Source organism: Falco rusticolus, chromosome 7, assembly GCF_015220075.1.
Source record: "Falco rusticolus isolate bFalRus1 chromosome 7, bFalRus1.pri, whole genome shotgun sequence".
Lineage (NCBI taxonomy): Eukaryota > Metazoa > Chordata > Aves > Falconiformes > Falconidae > Falco > Falco rusticolus.
In genome coordinates, this window is record NC_051193.1 from 63,546,643 (window position 1) to 63,563,167 (window position 16,525).

At 41.6% G+C, this 16,525-nt stretch overlaps 1 protein-coding gene across 9 annotated transcripts in view; it reads left to right on the plus strand.

Moving 5' to 3' along the window:
• Positions 1-169: 169 nt before the first annotated feature.
• Positions 170-16,525, plus strand: part of LIN52 (lin-52 DREAM MuvB core complex component) — a 62,103-nt gene continuing 45,747 nt past the window's right edge. For 2 of the 9 annotated variants that reach the window (XM_037393841.1, XM_037393845.1), the window contains exons 1-5: positions 182-310; positions 403-477; positions 633-670; positions 1,147-1,213; positions 2,465-2,548. In XM_037393841.1, the coding sequence (XP_037249738.1) occupies positions 292-310; positions 403-477; positions 633-670; positions 1,147-1,213; positions 2,465-2,548 (283 nt within the window). In that variant the 5' untranslated portion in view covers positions 182-291. Of the gene's footprint in view, positions 311-402; positions 478-632; positions 671-1,146; positions 1,214-2,464; positions 2,549-4,438; positions 6,084-10,452; positions 10,488-16,525 lie in introns of those variants that run through there. The other 7 variants (XM_037393843.1, XM_037393846.1, XR_005105219.1 and 4 more) reach the window with 6 other exon arrangements.

Here is a 16,525-nt window from a genome sequence, read left to right on the forward strand (position 1 = left end):
AACCAATCGCCGTCAGCAAAGCCCTCCCCCGCCCCCTCCCGCGCCGGGCCGTGGATTGGCCGCCAGAGCTCAGCCGCCCACCGAGCGTCAGAGCCCGGATTGGCCGAGCGGCGCCCGGCGGCGACGCCTCCTGGCGGTGGCGGCGAGAGCGACGCGTGGGGGTCGTGGGCGGGCGGGGGGTTTGTCCCTCCTCTGCCGCGTGGGCGCGGCCGCGAGGGTGGGATCACGTGCTGAGGCGGGGGGGTCGCGTGTCCCGCGGGTGGCGGCGGCGTGTCACGTGAGGCGGGCGCGATGGCGGCTCCCGCGGACGGTAAGGCGCCGGTAGGCCGCGCCGCTCCCGCTGCCGGTCCCGCTGCCGCCGGCGGGGCCTGGGCCGGGCCTCACACCCCGTCTCTGTTGCAGGCGCCGACCTGGAGGCCTCGCTGCTGAGCTTCGAGAAGCTGGACCGCGCCTCGCCGGACCTGTGGCCCGAGCAGCGTAAGCGCGGCGGGGCCGCGGCCGCTCTGACGGGGGCGGGCGGGGGGAGGCAGCTGCGCAGGCTGGGCCCGCAGGGGCTGGGCCAGGCCGGGGCGGGGGCTGAGTGCTGCCACCCGAGGCCCTCACCCCCCTCACCGTTCGTTTTCTCTCCCCAGTGCCCGGCGTCGCCGAGTTCGCCGCCTCCTTCAAAAGCGTGAGTGAGCGCCGCTGGGCCCCGGCCTCCCCCTGCCCCGGGTGGCAGGGCTGCCCTCGCCTCTTGTGGGCTTTAAGTCTCTGCTCTGTAAAACCTATCTCAGTTATAACGTCAGTATATGCTAGCATGATCCTTTTGGGTTTAGCGTGTCTCTTACATATATATGTATCTCATACCTGGTGCAACTTAATGTGGGAGTTACACCTTGGAAGAAATAAATTTTAATCTGTAGGAAATTCCGCTTTTCATCCTGATTTTGGCTTGTGGGTGGGAGCATGTTGTTTTTAACTCAAAAAGTCCAGGGAAAGCTAGAAAACAAGTCTAAACATAAGAACACCTCTACAGAGCACCTGTAACTCTCATATTTTTGCTGTCAGTGTAATGCCATTTGTAGTTTTCAATATGAGATCACACTTCTTTATCTAATTCTAAAAATACACTTGTCTCTGTATGAACATTTGTTTTTTTCAAAACAGCCTATTACAAGTTCTCCTCCCAAGTGGATGGCTGAATTAGAAAATGATGATATCGATATGTTAAAGGGTGAGTGTGGACATTGTGGGTGGGAAGTTTAGTTGCCAATGCAGATGGGAATTTAGTACTCGCTTAAGACGTTTAAAACACTTCCTCTTTAAACGTCTTGAAGGTGGCCGTGCGGCCTCAGATCTTTAGCCCTCACATTTGCAGAATCTCCAGCTCAGGAGTCTCTTTATCTTGCTAATTTTACACATTTTTCATTAATCCAGTTATCTCCAAGAGAATATTCAAATATCAGTGGCTGGTTGATTTTTCGAGACAAGTATGCAAGAATTAGTTGAGGCAGTGTAACCTTACATATAGTTCAGTTACCTCACTTACCCCTCTCTTGACTGTCGTGGTTTAACCTGGCTGGCAACCAAGCACCACGCAGCTGCTCGCTTGGTGTCCCCCCCACCCAGAGGGATGGGGAGGAGAATCGAAACGGAATATAAAACTTGAGGGTTGAGATAAGAACAATTTAATAATACAAACAGAATAAAAATGAAAGAACAATAATAACAAAAATGACAGTAAAGGTTATAATGAAAGGGTGGGGGAAAAGGATAATAAATGATGTACAACTGCTCATTTTGAGCATAAGTGCAGTGGGTGTCTCCTGTATTTTGAGAAGTGGCATGAATTTTTTGGTGGCCCTCAGCTGGTCAAACTTGGTGAGCAGCTAGACATATTGATTGACTTGTTCAGAGACTCTCTATGCATGCCTGTTCACTCATACATCCAAGATCGCTAATTGAATGTTAAGGCTGTACGATCAAGTTACAGGAGGGCTAGCTAGCATGCATAATTGCTGCATGTTACAACAAGTAGTTTGCAGTAAACATCCTTGAGCATGCTCTGCCTCTCATGTGAATTCCAGATAAATTGTTACAAAGTGAAAGTGAGACAAATTGACTTGCTACAAGAAATGTGCTTAAACGCGCATTATTCATGTATAGCAAGTCCATTCCTTTGCATACTCTTTTGTTCACATAGCAATGTGAACTTACAAGAGGTTACAAAATATGGGGCAAGTTGCTCATTGCAGTGGTGGCGGATGACAGTATGGACCAGGTCTGTGGCTGTCTGTTTTAGTAGAGAACACTGGTCTTCTCTTGGTATGTTAAAATTGGGGGTGGCGTCAGTTTGAATTTCAAACATCAAAATAGATCTTGTCAGAAGTATGACTTGAAAGTGCTCTATGAAGTAGTAAACAGGTAAGCAGTCACTAGAGGGCTGTAGACAGTGTTAAAATTGACACTTTTTCTTTCTTCTTAGAGTTGGGGAGCCTCACTACAGCTAATCTGATGGAAAAAGTTCGTGGTCTGCAGAATCTGGCTTATCAGCTGGGACTGGATGAATGTGAGTGCTGTACATAGATGTAACTGACTGCATTGCAAATCTTCACACTAAAGCATGTGATCATAGTACATTTGTAGCTGGAAAAGTGTGTTGGTAGATTTGGCAAGTGTCTGACAGTCACAGTTAGTGGCCTTCCAAAACCTGATGAGAGAGCAAGCTTACATCTCCAATTTACAGTTTACCTGCGTGGGGGAAGCATCTTAGCAGAAATAACGAGTGGTCATACGTCAGACTGGTGTTGCCTAATGGCACATAGACTTCTGTTCCTGGCTTAACATTGCCTTAGATAAATCAGGTCACTTTGCTTAATTTCCCACTCAGACGCTAAATCTATTTCTCAGAATACTTGCGGCAGTACTTCAGCTGAACTTCATGCCCCTGCAGTGAAACTCTCACTTGTATATAGGATTGTCCTGTCACTTAGTGTTCATACTGTTTTCTGCTTATGTAGCTGTTATTTTTTCCATACTCAGTTGTGGCAGAAGGTGAGTACTAAACTTGACCTTCATCCCACTTAAAACCAGCCAGTTTTTATCAGTTTTCTTTGAAGAAGGAGCTGCTTTAATCATGGGATTTAGGACTCTGTTAACAGGTTGATCCAGCTTTGAGGATTTCAAGAGTATTCTGTTTCTTTTAAATGCTACCTGTACGTACTGATGTGTAACTTTTCCTGCTTAATTTTACTCTAGCATAGACCTTAGTTGCAGTTGCTTTTGGGCTGCACAAAGCACCAGTTTTAAAACTTACAGGTCTTCCACATTCTTTTCGGTGGATAAGGAAAAGCAGTAATAGACCTTTACAATCTTCCTGACTGTAAACCTAGGATATCCTAATGCTTTCTTTGTTAACAGATCGTTAAGCCTCTTTAATTTTACTAAATTTAGCAAAGTAGAAGTTAAAAGTATAACCATGTAAAACTGTGTCAAATACAAAGATTGGCTGATGACTGGCTTTGTCAGTTAAGTTGTAGGCTTAAATGCCAGACAGCTTTGTCCTGCTAAGTGGGAGTTCGAGCAGAGCCCGAGTTACGAGTTACGTTAAAGCTAACAAAATGGTCGTTTGCTTAGCAATATTTGTTGCCTACATTTCTGTTTATTTTTACTGAGAACAAATAAATAGGGAAAGAAGACAAAGTGAGCGAACAGTGAAATAATCTGAGGTCTAACGGTTACAACCTTTAGTCTATAGTAGCAGAAACCTTGAGTTTTCAAGCTTTATGAAAGCTCTCCATGTTTGTAACTTCTTGTTGCTGAAGTGCATTTTCCTTTAAGCAGTAATACATTGAATGCTTTGTCTGTCATAATATAAATTTATCTTAGGAAAATTTTCACAGAAAATTAGGTGCGGAGTTTGAACAGAGCTTCTGAGGACTGGTTTTCCTAATACGGTCTTTAAGTTCTTTTCTTTTACAGACTTAGGTAAGTGAGAGAACAAGAAGAAAAACCCAAAAGATCTGTTCATTAAAGTTAAGGGAAGCTGTGATTTTAGTCCAGAGGTATTGGATTTGATTATGTCTTTGTGTGTAGAAATTTAATAAGTCCCCTTTTGACTCGACTGTTAATTGAAGTCATGATTACAGCGCTGCTGCCCGTCCCCTTCAGGTGGCAGCATGAGGCTTCCCGCAGCAGCCTTGCTGCTTCATAATGAAACCATACCGGTTCAGTCATGGTCTGAAGTTCTTCCTGAGATTGTTTTTGGTGACATAGTTCCTGTTCTGAACGTGCACTGTCTTTTTTAACAGTATTTCCAAACGTTTCAATACGTTTCAAACTGTATTGAGAGTGAGAAACAATTCTGCCTCATTGTGTTAGCAACTTTTCCTTCCAGCTCTCCTCTTCTACATCCTGTCTCAAATCCTTTATATTTTCAAAGACTTCTGTTTTCATCTAGGTTACTGATGAAATGCTGTGCAGGACCAGAGTGATTCCTGGGTGCTCCATGGCAAAACGTATCTATCGAGTGACTTTGTAATTTTGGTGCCAGTCTGTTACTGAACCACGTCACAGCACACTTCATGTTAATTTTGCATTAGAATTCATTAGGCAAAGTGACGTGTGGGACTGGGTACCTTTTGAAAAGTTTTTTCATCAAAGTACTATTTCAACACTGCAGCTGAAATCTAAGCAATGGATTTGATATGATGTAGTTTGATAAATTAATATACTGAATTCAGGCCCTGTTCCTTAAATTCATGTGAACTGTCTTACTATTTTCTCTATATAAGCAGGCCCTTGACAAACTTGGAACAAATGTGTTGAATGCTCTGTCCATCTTTGCTGCTTTCATCTAGGAATGGTTGAATACTATTACCTGGATTCCACATTCTTATTGTATATAATTCCTGAAGTCCCTAACTTTTTGGCCATGGATTTCTCAGTTCCTGTTCTAGTTGCTTGCTTCTCACAGATTTATGTTCTTTACAACTGACTTCTTCCCTCTTTTTTCCATAGGGTTATCTTTACTTTCTATAACCCTGGCTATTTTGTTGAACATCCCATGGCTTCTGTGAATTAAATTAAATTGTTAACATATAACTTAGATTTTCTTTCCAGCTTGTTTGACACCTGGTTTGATTTACAGTTGTCCTCCACTTTTAAAAATAGCCAGTTTTAGGGTCGCTGCTATTTACTGGTCTGCACTTTTGAGCATTATATTCCTGTGTGATTTAAATAATTGTATCTTAGTACAGAGTTCTGTGAAAGTGTTTCTTTATCAGGTGAAACTGGATAGACTTGCACTGCTTGGATTGTAACAATAAGTTCAAAAAACAGTGAACTAGAAACTTCAGAGGTGACTTTTACTGCTAAAAGTCTGAGCTTCCAGCCTGAATGACATTCACTGTATAATGCTAACAGAGCTGGTATTTTATATGGGCATCTGAGGAGTCAGGCTTCTTACCCTCTGTTACGATTTCTGTGCAGTATAGCACATACCTGTTTAGACTGCAGTAGCATTATCTGGTAACACATCAGCCTGAGAATGTGGGATGATAATATCAAAGGAGGCCTTTGACAACTGAAGTGGTTAATGCCATTTTTGATAATGCCAGTTCCCTCCTCCCTGCCTGAGGGTTCAGTCACTTCTTTTTGAATAAGGTAACTGTTGAGCTGTCCAGGCATGTGTCCAATTCTTCTGGCTTCAGTAGTACCTAATACATTTAGTGTCTATTCAGACAAAATAAATTGCATATTTTTGGTGTTGTTTTACCTTTGCAGTTTAAGAAGGCTTCTGTTTGGTGGATATTTTGCAACTTTGTTATTTCTATTTTTTTTTTTTAACTAAATGGATAATGCTTTTTAGAAAATATATTTCTGACTGGTGGCTGTATGGTCTCCTGTATTTCCACTTCCCTTTTACTAAGGTGCAGGCCATTAAACTGCCAATAAAAGATGGGGTAGATCACATAAATCAGCATTTCTTATTTGCACCTGTTAATTTGCTGATGACTTTGAACACCTTTGTTGTGGATCAGAAAGCATCTCCAAGGTGATCGTGGGGACTCTCTTCTTCAGCTGTCATCCTAGCATGCTAGTAGGTGGGTTCTTGCTCACTCATGTCTGTTCCTTGCAGAATATTCTTCCGTTCCTTAGCACAGAATTCATCTCAAGGATAGCCTTCCCTGAATGAAGCAGGATTTTTGTAGCATGAGCCAATGATTTAATTTTTTATTTTTTATTTTTACTCTCCTCTTAAAGGATAGGCTATCTTAGATCTCCGGTTTGTGTATTTATTCTTTGCTACAGGGTGGTTCTGGAGTTCTCCAGCAGCTTCCATGCTCAGGACCTCATATTGATAATAATAACAATAATCATAGTAAAATCTTTTAAAAATAAATTGGTTTCAACATCTCTTCCGAGGTCTCAGCTTGTGTTTCCTTGCCTCCTTTTTAAGCTATGCAAAATTCTACCTTGCCCTCTTGCTTGTTACTGCTTTTCTCTTTGCTTTAGTGCTCTTGGAAGAGCTTCTATTTTCCTTCTGTTAAAGAGTTATTTTATTGGTTAAAATACATCAAAACCATGTTTAGTATTAAAGTCCTTCCTTGTGTGGATTTTTTTGTCCCTGTTAATGTGGGTGGGTATTGTAAGGGTGGGAGAAGAGACAGGGCTCAATGAACACACCTACTTTTGGTTCATGTAGTTAGGGTGACTTTGGGAGGTATAGTATCACTGCTGAATGTGAGCTACAGCCAGTGAGTCTCATCTCTGCTGTTGGCAGAAGTCTAGAAAAAGAAAAGGTGTAGGCATATTGCCTTGTTACGGGCTCTTTCACTCCCCATGTCCCTCCAGCTTTGCCTGGAGCAGGGTAGTAAGCACTGCAGAATGAGAAGACCCCAGCTGATGTGGCAAGCAGGTGGGAGGTAGTTGTTACCTGGGAGCCCAGTCACAGATCCTGACTCAATGTTTGTGGCCCACAAAGCAGCAAGTTTCAAAACAGTTTGTGTAAATAACTGCAAATCTAGATACCCAGCTCAGTTTTTCCACTTCTATGACCCATTCACAGCAACTGAGTCAAAGTTGACTTTAGGAGATTGTTAAACTCTTGGTTTCATGAGCTAACAGCTCTGGGAAGTACATACGTTGCTAGTAAGCAAACTTAACTTGGTGTTAAGAGGTTTTTATTATCCTTGACTGCGGTTACTTTTAAAGATCTGCTGTGTCATCCCTTTGAGCATACATAGAGAGGTGTATCTGAACTACAGAGAAAAATACATTTTCTTAAAAAAAAAACCCAACTGTTTTTTTCCTAAACTTTGGAACAAACCTATGTGTAAAAGTAACAGATGGGTAGGATGGGGAAGCAGGTAAAGCACCATGTCACCGAAGGAATATGGTTGTCCAGGGACTTTCTAAAGGCCTTGCTATCACCTCCCTGTGAATCTCTGTTATTATTCAGATAACACCTGCTATGACCTGCTATGCTGGTTCAGAAGTCCTAAAATGTGTGTGGGTGTGTGTTTATATCTGGTATCACAACCATGCTTACAAACTCTCTGGCATCAGTGAGATTTTATCTGGCTGCTAAGTTATCACATTATAGCTTTGATGATATCACTAGTGCAAGACCTCCTGAAAAGCCTGGTCTTTTTAAGCACATATGTTTGTGGAGGTGATGGGACTTTTGTGCAGTATCTGCCTTAAATGTTAGAAAATTTGGGATAACTGACCCCATATACGTGAATGCCATTTGTAATTTCCTGGTCAGTGACTTTTGCTAGTCTGCTCTCTTATGTTAAAGTGAATTTTTATTTGGAGTTGAAGCTGTTTTGTGCTTTTCCTCCTGTAAAATTAGGATCGTAAGAATGGCTGTTATCCAGCGTCAAATCCTCACGCTCAAGAGCAACGCGACAGTTACTGAACATGCTCAACCAAGTCTCCCTATTTATAGCCTCCCATAGTTTTGTGTGCCCTGGCTTTCACTGGACTCTAGCCTTTGCTTCTGTTTTCTTTGTGATGCTGATTTGTTTTCCTTATGTTTTCAAGCAAATTAAATACTAAGGGTACAGTGAAAGAGCTATTTGATGCTAGCTATCAAGGGCCCAAGAATTAGACCTGGATGATCTGGGAGGTGTCAGGTGAGCAGCAAGAAGTTGCCCATCTTTTAGCAGCACAGACTGATAAAGGAAAAGTCAGTCAGGGTTTAGTCCGTTAGTGATAATTTTTGTTAATAGGAAGAATGAGTAAATGACTAGGAGTTTTTAGCCTGGAGAGAGACAACTGGTGCAGTATGTGAAAAAGATCTGTAAAACTGATTAATGCAGAGAAAGTGTGAACAGGGAATGGCTCTTCGCTGTTTCTCATAGTACGGGAGTCAGGACAGACATGGGGAGATACTTGCACTGTGCATTAAATTCTGAACTCATCGCCACTGGAGGTTGTGGGCATGGAGTTTATCTCGCTTAATAAATGAGATAAATTATTGGAAGATAAATCCATCAAGAGTGTCCAACTAAGAAAAGTCACCAGTGGTTTGGAAATCTTGGAGATGCAGAAAACTGGGAAAGATTACGAGACAGGTACAGCGATGTGCTTCCCTGCTCTTGTGCTTTCCTATATGCGTTTGCCATTGGCATGTCAGAGTCAAGGTGGTGGACCTTTTGTTTGACAGTGGCTTTTTTTGTTTGTTTATTTATTTTAGTAATAGGCTATACTGCATGGTAGTTAAGCAAACTGCTACCAGAAATCACTGAGGTGTCCCTGTAATGCAGAGACCCTTCCAGAGACAGCAGGAGACAGATAGGTGCGTGAATGAGGAACAGCTACCTTGCTCCCAAGTTAAGCTGTCCTTGGTTGTGAATTGTAGTCCTCTGCAGCCTCAGCAGCCTCTGAAATTTCTGGAAAATCATAAAGGAGTCCTTCTGAACTCCAACCTATTTACAGATTGCCATTCTTTCTCAGATTGGTAGTCTTTGGTTTTTCATTTCTCTCTATGCTGTCTATCGTGATCTCTTGCCTGCAAGTTCAGCTTTTTGTAGGTTCGGAGGGGCAGAGCAGTTCATCTTTTTCCTTAAGCAGGATTTAACTGTAGCATATTTTGAAAAACACATACTAGTTCTGCCTATGATCCTTGCAGGTTACTCTTGACATGGATAATTTCAAAGCTAGGCTATCTCTTCCCTACATGGTAGAATGTGAACTCACTCATTGGGTTGTTGGTTTTTTTGGGGTTGGTTTTTTTTTTAAATTTTTTGCCTTCCTTTTTTGATGCTGATTGTAGGCAGGTTATGTTTAAATCAGGGGCTCCATCTTTGGTGGACTGAACTTGTATTGCCTATTAAACTGAAAAACAGGGCCTGACAGTTACTAAACTTGAACTTTGTGTAAGTTGTTGAATTGGAATCAAAGTAAGTAAAGGAGGGAGGACAATGTATCTATCCACTTACGGAAACGTCTCTCTTCTGTAGTGGATTGTCTTTTCTAGGGAGTGTCTACAGGTAATGCCGAGAGGCAGCCTTTAGGCTCCATGCAAAACACCTGGACTTCGTACCCAAATAAGCTTGCATCAAAGATGTAATTGATCAGATAAAAATATATCCTGACTGTTAACTACTTTTTCTTTAGTCCTGAGTCAATCAGCAAATGCTTTTTTAAGCTCAGAACCTTTACTTTATGTTTGTGAACATGCCCCCTCCCGCCTCCCCCCCTTCCTGCAGTACAGTTGCCTAGTGCCTTTTCTGATCTGTATATACACTTGTTTGTAACAAAATGTTTCAGATTCTTATATTTGTAGGAAATCAACATATCAACAGGTGTGTGTAAGTAAAGAGTTGTTTAATATTCAGGGTGTCAGTGGGGTGTCTGTCTCAAGGTGTCTTCTGAAACCTCTTGGTCCATTTTAGTAAAAGTTGTATGTCCACCCCACAGTCTGGGAAGCTGCTTGAAAAAGTGAACTGGATTGTTTTGGTTTGTGGTTTCTTGTTAGCTAAAATGGTGGTTTAGAATCTATGTAGAAGAGCAGACCCTTTCCTGAACATTAACTCTTTTTCCTTATTTCCTTGGTGAAATAGACTACCTAAAGTGTTGTGGTGGAGCTGGAGAACTGACTTTTAGAGAGGGAAGAAGAAAATAAAGAGGATCATGTAATGTGGATCCAGATCTAGATCCCACAGCAGTAAGATCTCAGTGCCAGTTATTAGAAGGATATAGCAGTGTTCTTAACATCTTGACTGCTGACAAACGAGTAAGGAGGATGCTCACTTTGCCTTTTCTAAAAGCCGGCACCTCCAGAATTATAGTGCTTCTAGCACTAGTATATCTTTATTACTTTGAAACAAGAAGAAAGAAAATATGTTTTGGAGTCACCTACATTGTTCTAAATATGCTTGGCTTGGAAGAGAACATTGTATGCTGAGTCTAGTGCTCACTATGTCCTTAAACTTAAAATACACGGTTTATTTACTCTTGCAGGATGAGCTGTCCTGCATAGGGGGAAGCAGATTGAGGTACGTGTACTTCAGTTATTTTTGCTCTGCTTAGAATTTTCTTTGTAGCAAATGGTTTTTTTTCTTGTTTCGTTTCTACATTCCCTGCCTTGCTGAATGAATCTTCATCGTGCTTCAGTTTTGCCTGAAAGCATATTTCTCCCTTATTTTGTTATTTAGTACTGTGTTTGGCAACGACTTTATGCGCAACAGTATACTTCATGTGCTTCAAAGCTTGAAGGCAGAGTTTTATAGCTGGACAACAAAATTATGCTCTTTGGACACTGGATTTCTGTAATATGAAGTTAGCTTAAGGAGTTACTTAGCAGAGTTAGTATCTCCAAGAAAATGTGTCAAATTTTGGTTTGTTCATTTGTGGATTAGGAGATGATCACGGAGTTTTTCAGGAACTACACAATCAGTTGAAATGGTTGTGTTTGTTTCCTTAGTAGGAAAAAATATGGAGGCTCTTTTCAGTTTTCATTCATAGTAATTCTTGGTCCTTATTTGATTGCTTCAGAGAGGTGAAAAGACTGTTTACGTTGTCTGTTCAGGTGTTTATATGGCCCTGTCACTGTGATGTCCAAGCTGCCATGATTCCTAGGTGAAACCTTGGCCTTTCTCCTGATTCTCTTTATACCCTCCTCCCACACTGTACATCTGCTTCTTCATTTTAATGCACAGCGCTATGGTAAGAGATACTCTGCATCTGCAGAGGGACGATGAAATCACCTTACCTTATCCTGCTCACTGGGTGGCTTATTTACAGGCAGGATTCTTCTGGGGCAGCTCCTGTTGGAAGAGCGAGACATCAGAATGCCGGCTTGAAATTGCCATTCATATGTGATCTGTGAATTGGCTAATTTTGACATGTAGGTAGTTAAGAAATGATTACAGTCAGAGGAGTCATGACCTCAACTTTTCATCATCTCCATTGGCTTGTGCCCTGGTTTGGAAGTGAAGAAGGTATAGGAAGTTTTAATTGTACCTGTGTGATTTATCCTCAGTCAGCTCTTTAATTTCTTCTGGCTGTCTGAGGTTTCCGACACGCTGTAAATTTCTCCAACTTTTTCATTATCTGCAATTTCTTTATGACTCATGAATCGGAGTGGAGAGAGAGTGTGGATTTACAGCAGAGATAAACATGTCCATAAAGTCTGTATCTGTGTCAGTAATTGTACTGCTGTCAGTGACTGTCCTGTTTTACAGGTCTCTCTTGGGAGAGGAACACGCTTTGCTACCAGTGTCAGAGAAGTGTTCACTTTGATTTGCATTAACTTGCCAGGAGATTAGGTTGTGATGGTGAGGGTAGAAATTGAGTCTGGACCTTGGCTGCTATTGTTTTTTTTTAAATAAGTGGGTGTGTGGTTGTGTTGCCCTCTCTGTGAAGGAAAAAAAAAAGGAGGTCCAGACTGTTCTTAAATACAAAATCAGGGAGATGCAGTCTACTGATGATATCAAATGTGATACTACCCATATGCATAAATTGTGCATTCTTACCATAAAACAAATGCTGTATCTAGGTAACTGTCATATATGGAAAAAATACTGCATGGATCCTTAGGGTGTTTTCTGTCTGCTGGTGAAGTAGAATAAATATTTCTCTAAGCTTCAAGAAATTTCTGCATCTTCACCTTCTTCCCCCTCCCTTACTCTGAGGGGAAAGTGCTGTTGTGGATTTCGATGGCGAGTACTAATACAGCATCCTAGCCTCCAGGCACTGATGACTCTGCTTGCTGCAGGAGGTATATACTATTGGAGTTTGAGAAAGGGGGAAAAAACCTCTAAAACTCTCCTAAATGTGTCAAAAGTTCAAACTTCTGCAATTTCTCTTTGCTTTTATTTTCTGTTTGATGCCTGTTGTTGATATTTGTGTACGTGGAATCTCCTTTCTTTAGATGATATAGTTTGGGGGTTTGTTTGTGGTTTTTTTTCCTGTGACTTACTAATTTTTTGTCACAGTAATAAGGTAATTATTTTCTCACAGAATTATTTCCGTTATGTCAGGTGTGCATTGAGACCACCAAATGCAGTTGATTGAATTTTTCTAAGTCTGCTGGACACCTTTTACAGAAGGGAGATTATCGTAAAAAATGTAAACACCGTGATTGTATAGATAGCTTTTAAATGTGCATAGATGTATGAGTGTTAGAAATGCTAAGATGACATCTGCCATTGCATGGTTGTTAATTCTGGAGCCTGATGTTGGAAATAGCTTTTCAAATGTTAGGCAGCATCCATCTAGCTGGGGTAACGGAGTTTCCAAAGTTAAGTATAAGGTCCATGTGCTAAGTGGCCCAATAGCTGGCAGATTAACTGTGCCCTTAAAACTGCTGTTGATCTTAATGAGTGATGCTCAACACAACAGCCAAATAAAAGCTGAGTTACCATGAGATGCTTTTTACCTGATCTTTATTGAAAGGTCTGTCTTTTTTCCTTTTCTCTTATCTTCCTCCTCTCTTTTTCTATATCCCCATGCCTAGTTTGTGGATCCAATTTTGTTAAAACAAAGGTGACCTGAGTACTTCAACCAGGATGTATGACTTACTTTATTAAAATCAAACCAAACCAAACACACACACACACACACACCCAAAAAAGAGAGAAACCCATGCAAAACATTTGTGTTATACCCTAGTATTCCTTCCATAAAAATGTCTTTTCTGAAAGTCCTCTTTGACTCCTATACTTTGTTCAGTAGTAGGAAGAAATGCTGCAATAATTTGATCCTTTCTGGAAAAGAGGAGCTGAATTTATATTGATAAGAGTGAAGGCTGATATAGCTACTTACTAGCTAAGAGAAGGGAGCCTTTTCAGTGTCAGTGGAGAAGAGGAAGAGATCTGATTAATCTGGAGACTAACTGACCAAACTACTTTGAAGACTGAAATCATTCATCTGATCCATCACCGTTAGCTTTTGCAGGATTTTTGCTATGCCACTCAAAGCAGTAATTTGTGCTTTGTGAGGACATCTGGAATATTAGCATTGGTCAGTCAAGCAGTGTAACATGTGCAGCCACCAGGGTGGTTGTGCAGTCTCTGTTGGAAGTTTTCCAGACCTCACTGAATAAATAACTTGAGCAACGTGATCTGACCCCATAATCAATGCTGCTTTGAGTAGGAGACCTCCTGAGCTGTTGTAACCCAAATCATCCAGTGATTTGATGATTCTGTGGTCTAAGATCATTTCTAGAAGTAAGTTCATTCAAAGCTTGCATTCCCCAACCTCAGCTGAACACAGCACCGAACAGCTGGTTCAGCTCATGGGCTTTAAGCAGGAGACCTCAGGTACAACTCCATGGTCTGCCTAAATGTGAGCTACCTGATGAGGAGCTAGAAACACAAGGATTCTTGTATTGCAGTGATGGCTTTCGTGTTTTTTGGGGTTGATGAATGGACTGACTTCTAAATACTTCCATCCACAGAGGTGATGAGTCTATGCAACTTGGGCTGGGGAACCTGTTTTTCTGTGTAGGGAAATGTAGTCCATTCAGTGTCATTCTTTAGGCAGAGGAAGAGAATAGTCCTCAACATACACAGAGGTTCTTGTGTGTCTTGGCTGAAATGAACAGTGAAACCACCATCATCTGTCTAGACAAGCAGGGGGTCAGTGGGGCTTGACGGAGGAGCTTTTAGCCATGAGAGTAAAGGAATGGGCTGTCACATTAAAGCATTTCTACCTGCCACATGCTTGGCACAGAAAGAAACATGACTACAAACAAAATGTTCTTACATTATACTGTCAGAAGCCTATTTTTTGCTACTCTCATTCTGACAGGATAACTTGTAGACTACTGTCAGTGGAGGAATTGAGGATGGGGAAAAGTTTGATCAAGCATAAGGTTATGTGCATTTTTCCATTACGGTTTAAAAACACAGAAATGCCAAACAAATCTCAGGAGATGCTCTGGTAGGGACTCTCAAACCTTTGCAACTGGTCTGTACTTAATATTTAAACTTCTTTCGCCATCTATACTAACCTTTATCCAATTAAAACTTTCTCACTTGTTCTGTGTTAATAGACTGTTTCCTCTGTATTTACAAATATTGGAAAGATGTGTGTATCACCTCTGTCTGAAATGTTTTCCTGTAAATTTTGGCTTGTGGCAGGAGTGAAGAGAGCATTTTCTTCCACAGTGTGGGTAGCTGGACCTATTTGCAGAGCCGCAGCTGATTCTACTGACAATCGCACTAGATTATGGAGACCTTGGATCAGTTTCTGGCACTACCACTGTTCTGCTTGATTGGTTTATTTGCCTTCTCGTGTGTCCCTCCCTATTTCCCTAATTGCGTGGTGGAGTTCACGTTAACTTTCTTTTACAAGACATTGGAAAAAATCACAGATTTTTAAAAAACAGCATATAAAGCCTTTATCGTTAAGTATCCTATCCTGTATGCTGTTTGTTGTTGTCCCCTGCTTGCAGCTATTACATGCCACAGGAAGGCATCATTAGAATATTGTGTATGTCGTCAGTAGAAGTAAAATGAGAATGTGGTGATGAAACAAACAGATCTCAATATCAAGTGCTTTTCAGCCTGGGACCCAAGCAGGGTAACTAAAAAAAAGAAAAGCAAGGTTCGTCTCGGCTGTTTACAGACTTTATATATAAAAATATCTTTATTTGCAAGCAGTGTAAAGGTTAAAAATTACTAGTATGTATCCATACTAATACCAGGGATTATCTGCCTGTTTGGTGGCATGTTTGCACTGCTAGCTCAGAGTCAGTGGAATTACTCGGTATGTAAGGATCAATGTCACTGTTTCATTCAGCAAGCGTTTGTGCTTTGAGAAAGGAAATACACTGTATTTGTCAAATAGACTGAATGTAGGTCGGTGGGTTATTGCTATATTCCTTTTCAGTTATCTGTTTTGAAGCAGGTGATAATGCATACAAGGCTATATGAAAAAATCATCTGGTATTTTGTTGATTTGAGTGGTTTCAGTTGTTCTGAGCATGAAGTCTTCTGGAAGATCAGTAACGGACTTGCCACCTTACCTCTTGCATCCCCAATAAATGCAGCTCTGAACATCCCGGCTGTATAATGTTGCTAGACCAGGTCTGATAGTATCTGTCTCTTATTGCCTCATTAACTTGTGAGCATTAGAACAAGATAAAAATGCCCTAAAGCCTCTTATCTGATGATTGTTGTAACCTTCTGAGTGCCATTAGTTTAAGTTTGCAATCAAATGCTTCCCCTGAGTATAAGGAGCACTGATTAAACCTGAAGTGTCCCCAGAGGCTTTTACAGCTGTCATGGGGGCGGTGGCAGCCCCTCTCCAAAAGGAAGAGGGGGGCTGGAGGTCCCGGTGGGGCGGCCACTCTGCAGACCTCCACGTGGCTGCCCCAGCTGTTCCGCTTTGCCTAATGAATTGTTTTACAAGGAGAGGCTGGATATTGTCATCACAAGCTGCCTTCCCCAGGGACTGAAGCCAGCCTGATAATGACTAATGTTAGTGATAGTAATTGAAGTGTGATGGCTCTCCAGGGACCTGCACACGCGTAGAGCTGTCAGGCACTTGTGGCTGGTACAGTCCCATGAATACCTCAGAAATGCTTTTTAATTGCTTGACTTTCATAACTAGTTCCCATATATCTCCTGCAGAAATACACATTTTATGGGGGAAGGGAAAAAGCTGAGAACTCTGCTATGACCCTGGTTTACACATGTAGTTTACTGCCCTGATGTGTTTCTAATGAGGATGGCTGTGTGTTCTTGCTCCCCTCTGAGGGTCTTGGTGGGGGTCTGCTCAGTGTCTCTGCACAGGCACGTACAACTGATGTCACCTGCACATACCTTTTGTTTTATGTCTAAGCCCCGTCTTCTATAATAACGATCCTTGATGCATGGACATTGTACTTGATTATAAAAGAAGGCAATAGCTTTATTTCAGAATATCAAAGATTTACTGGTATTAATAGCATGGAGGTAATGATAGCTATTTGCAGTTTGTTAGGCACTGGAAACTGGATGTAAGATAGAATAAAACTCTTACAAAAACGTAGCATATCCATGTGTCCCAACAGGACTGGAGTTTACGGCCATGGGCTTTTGGGGGT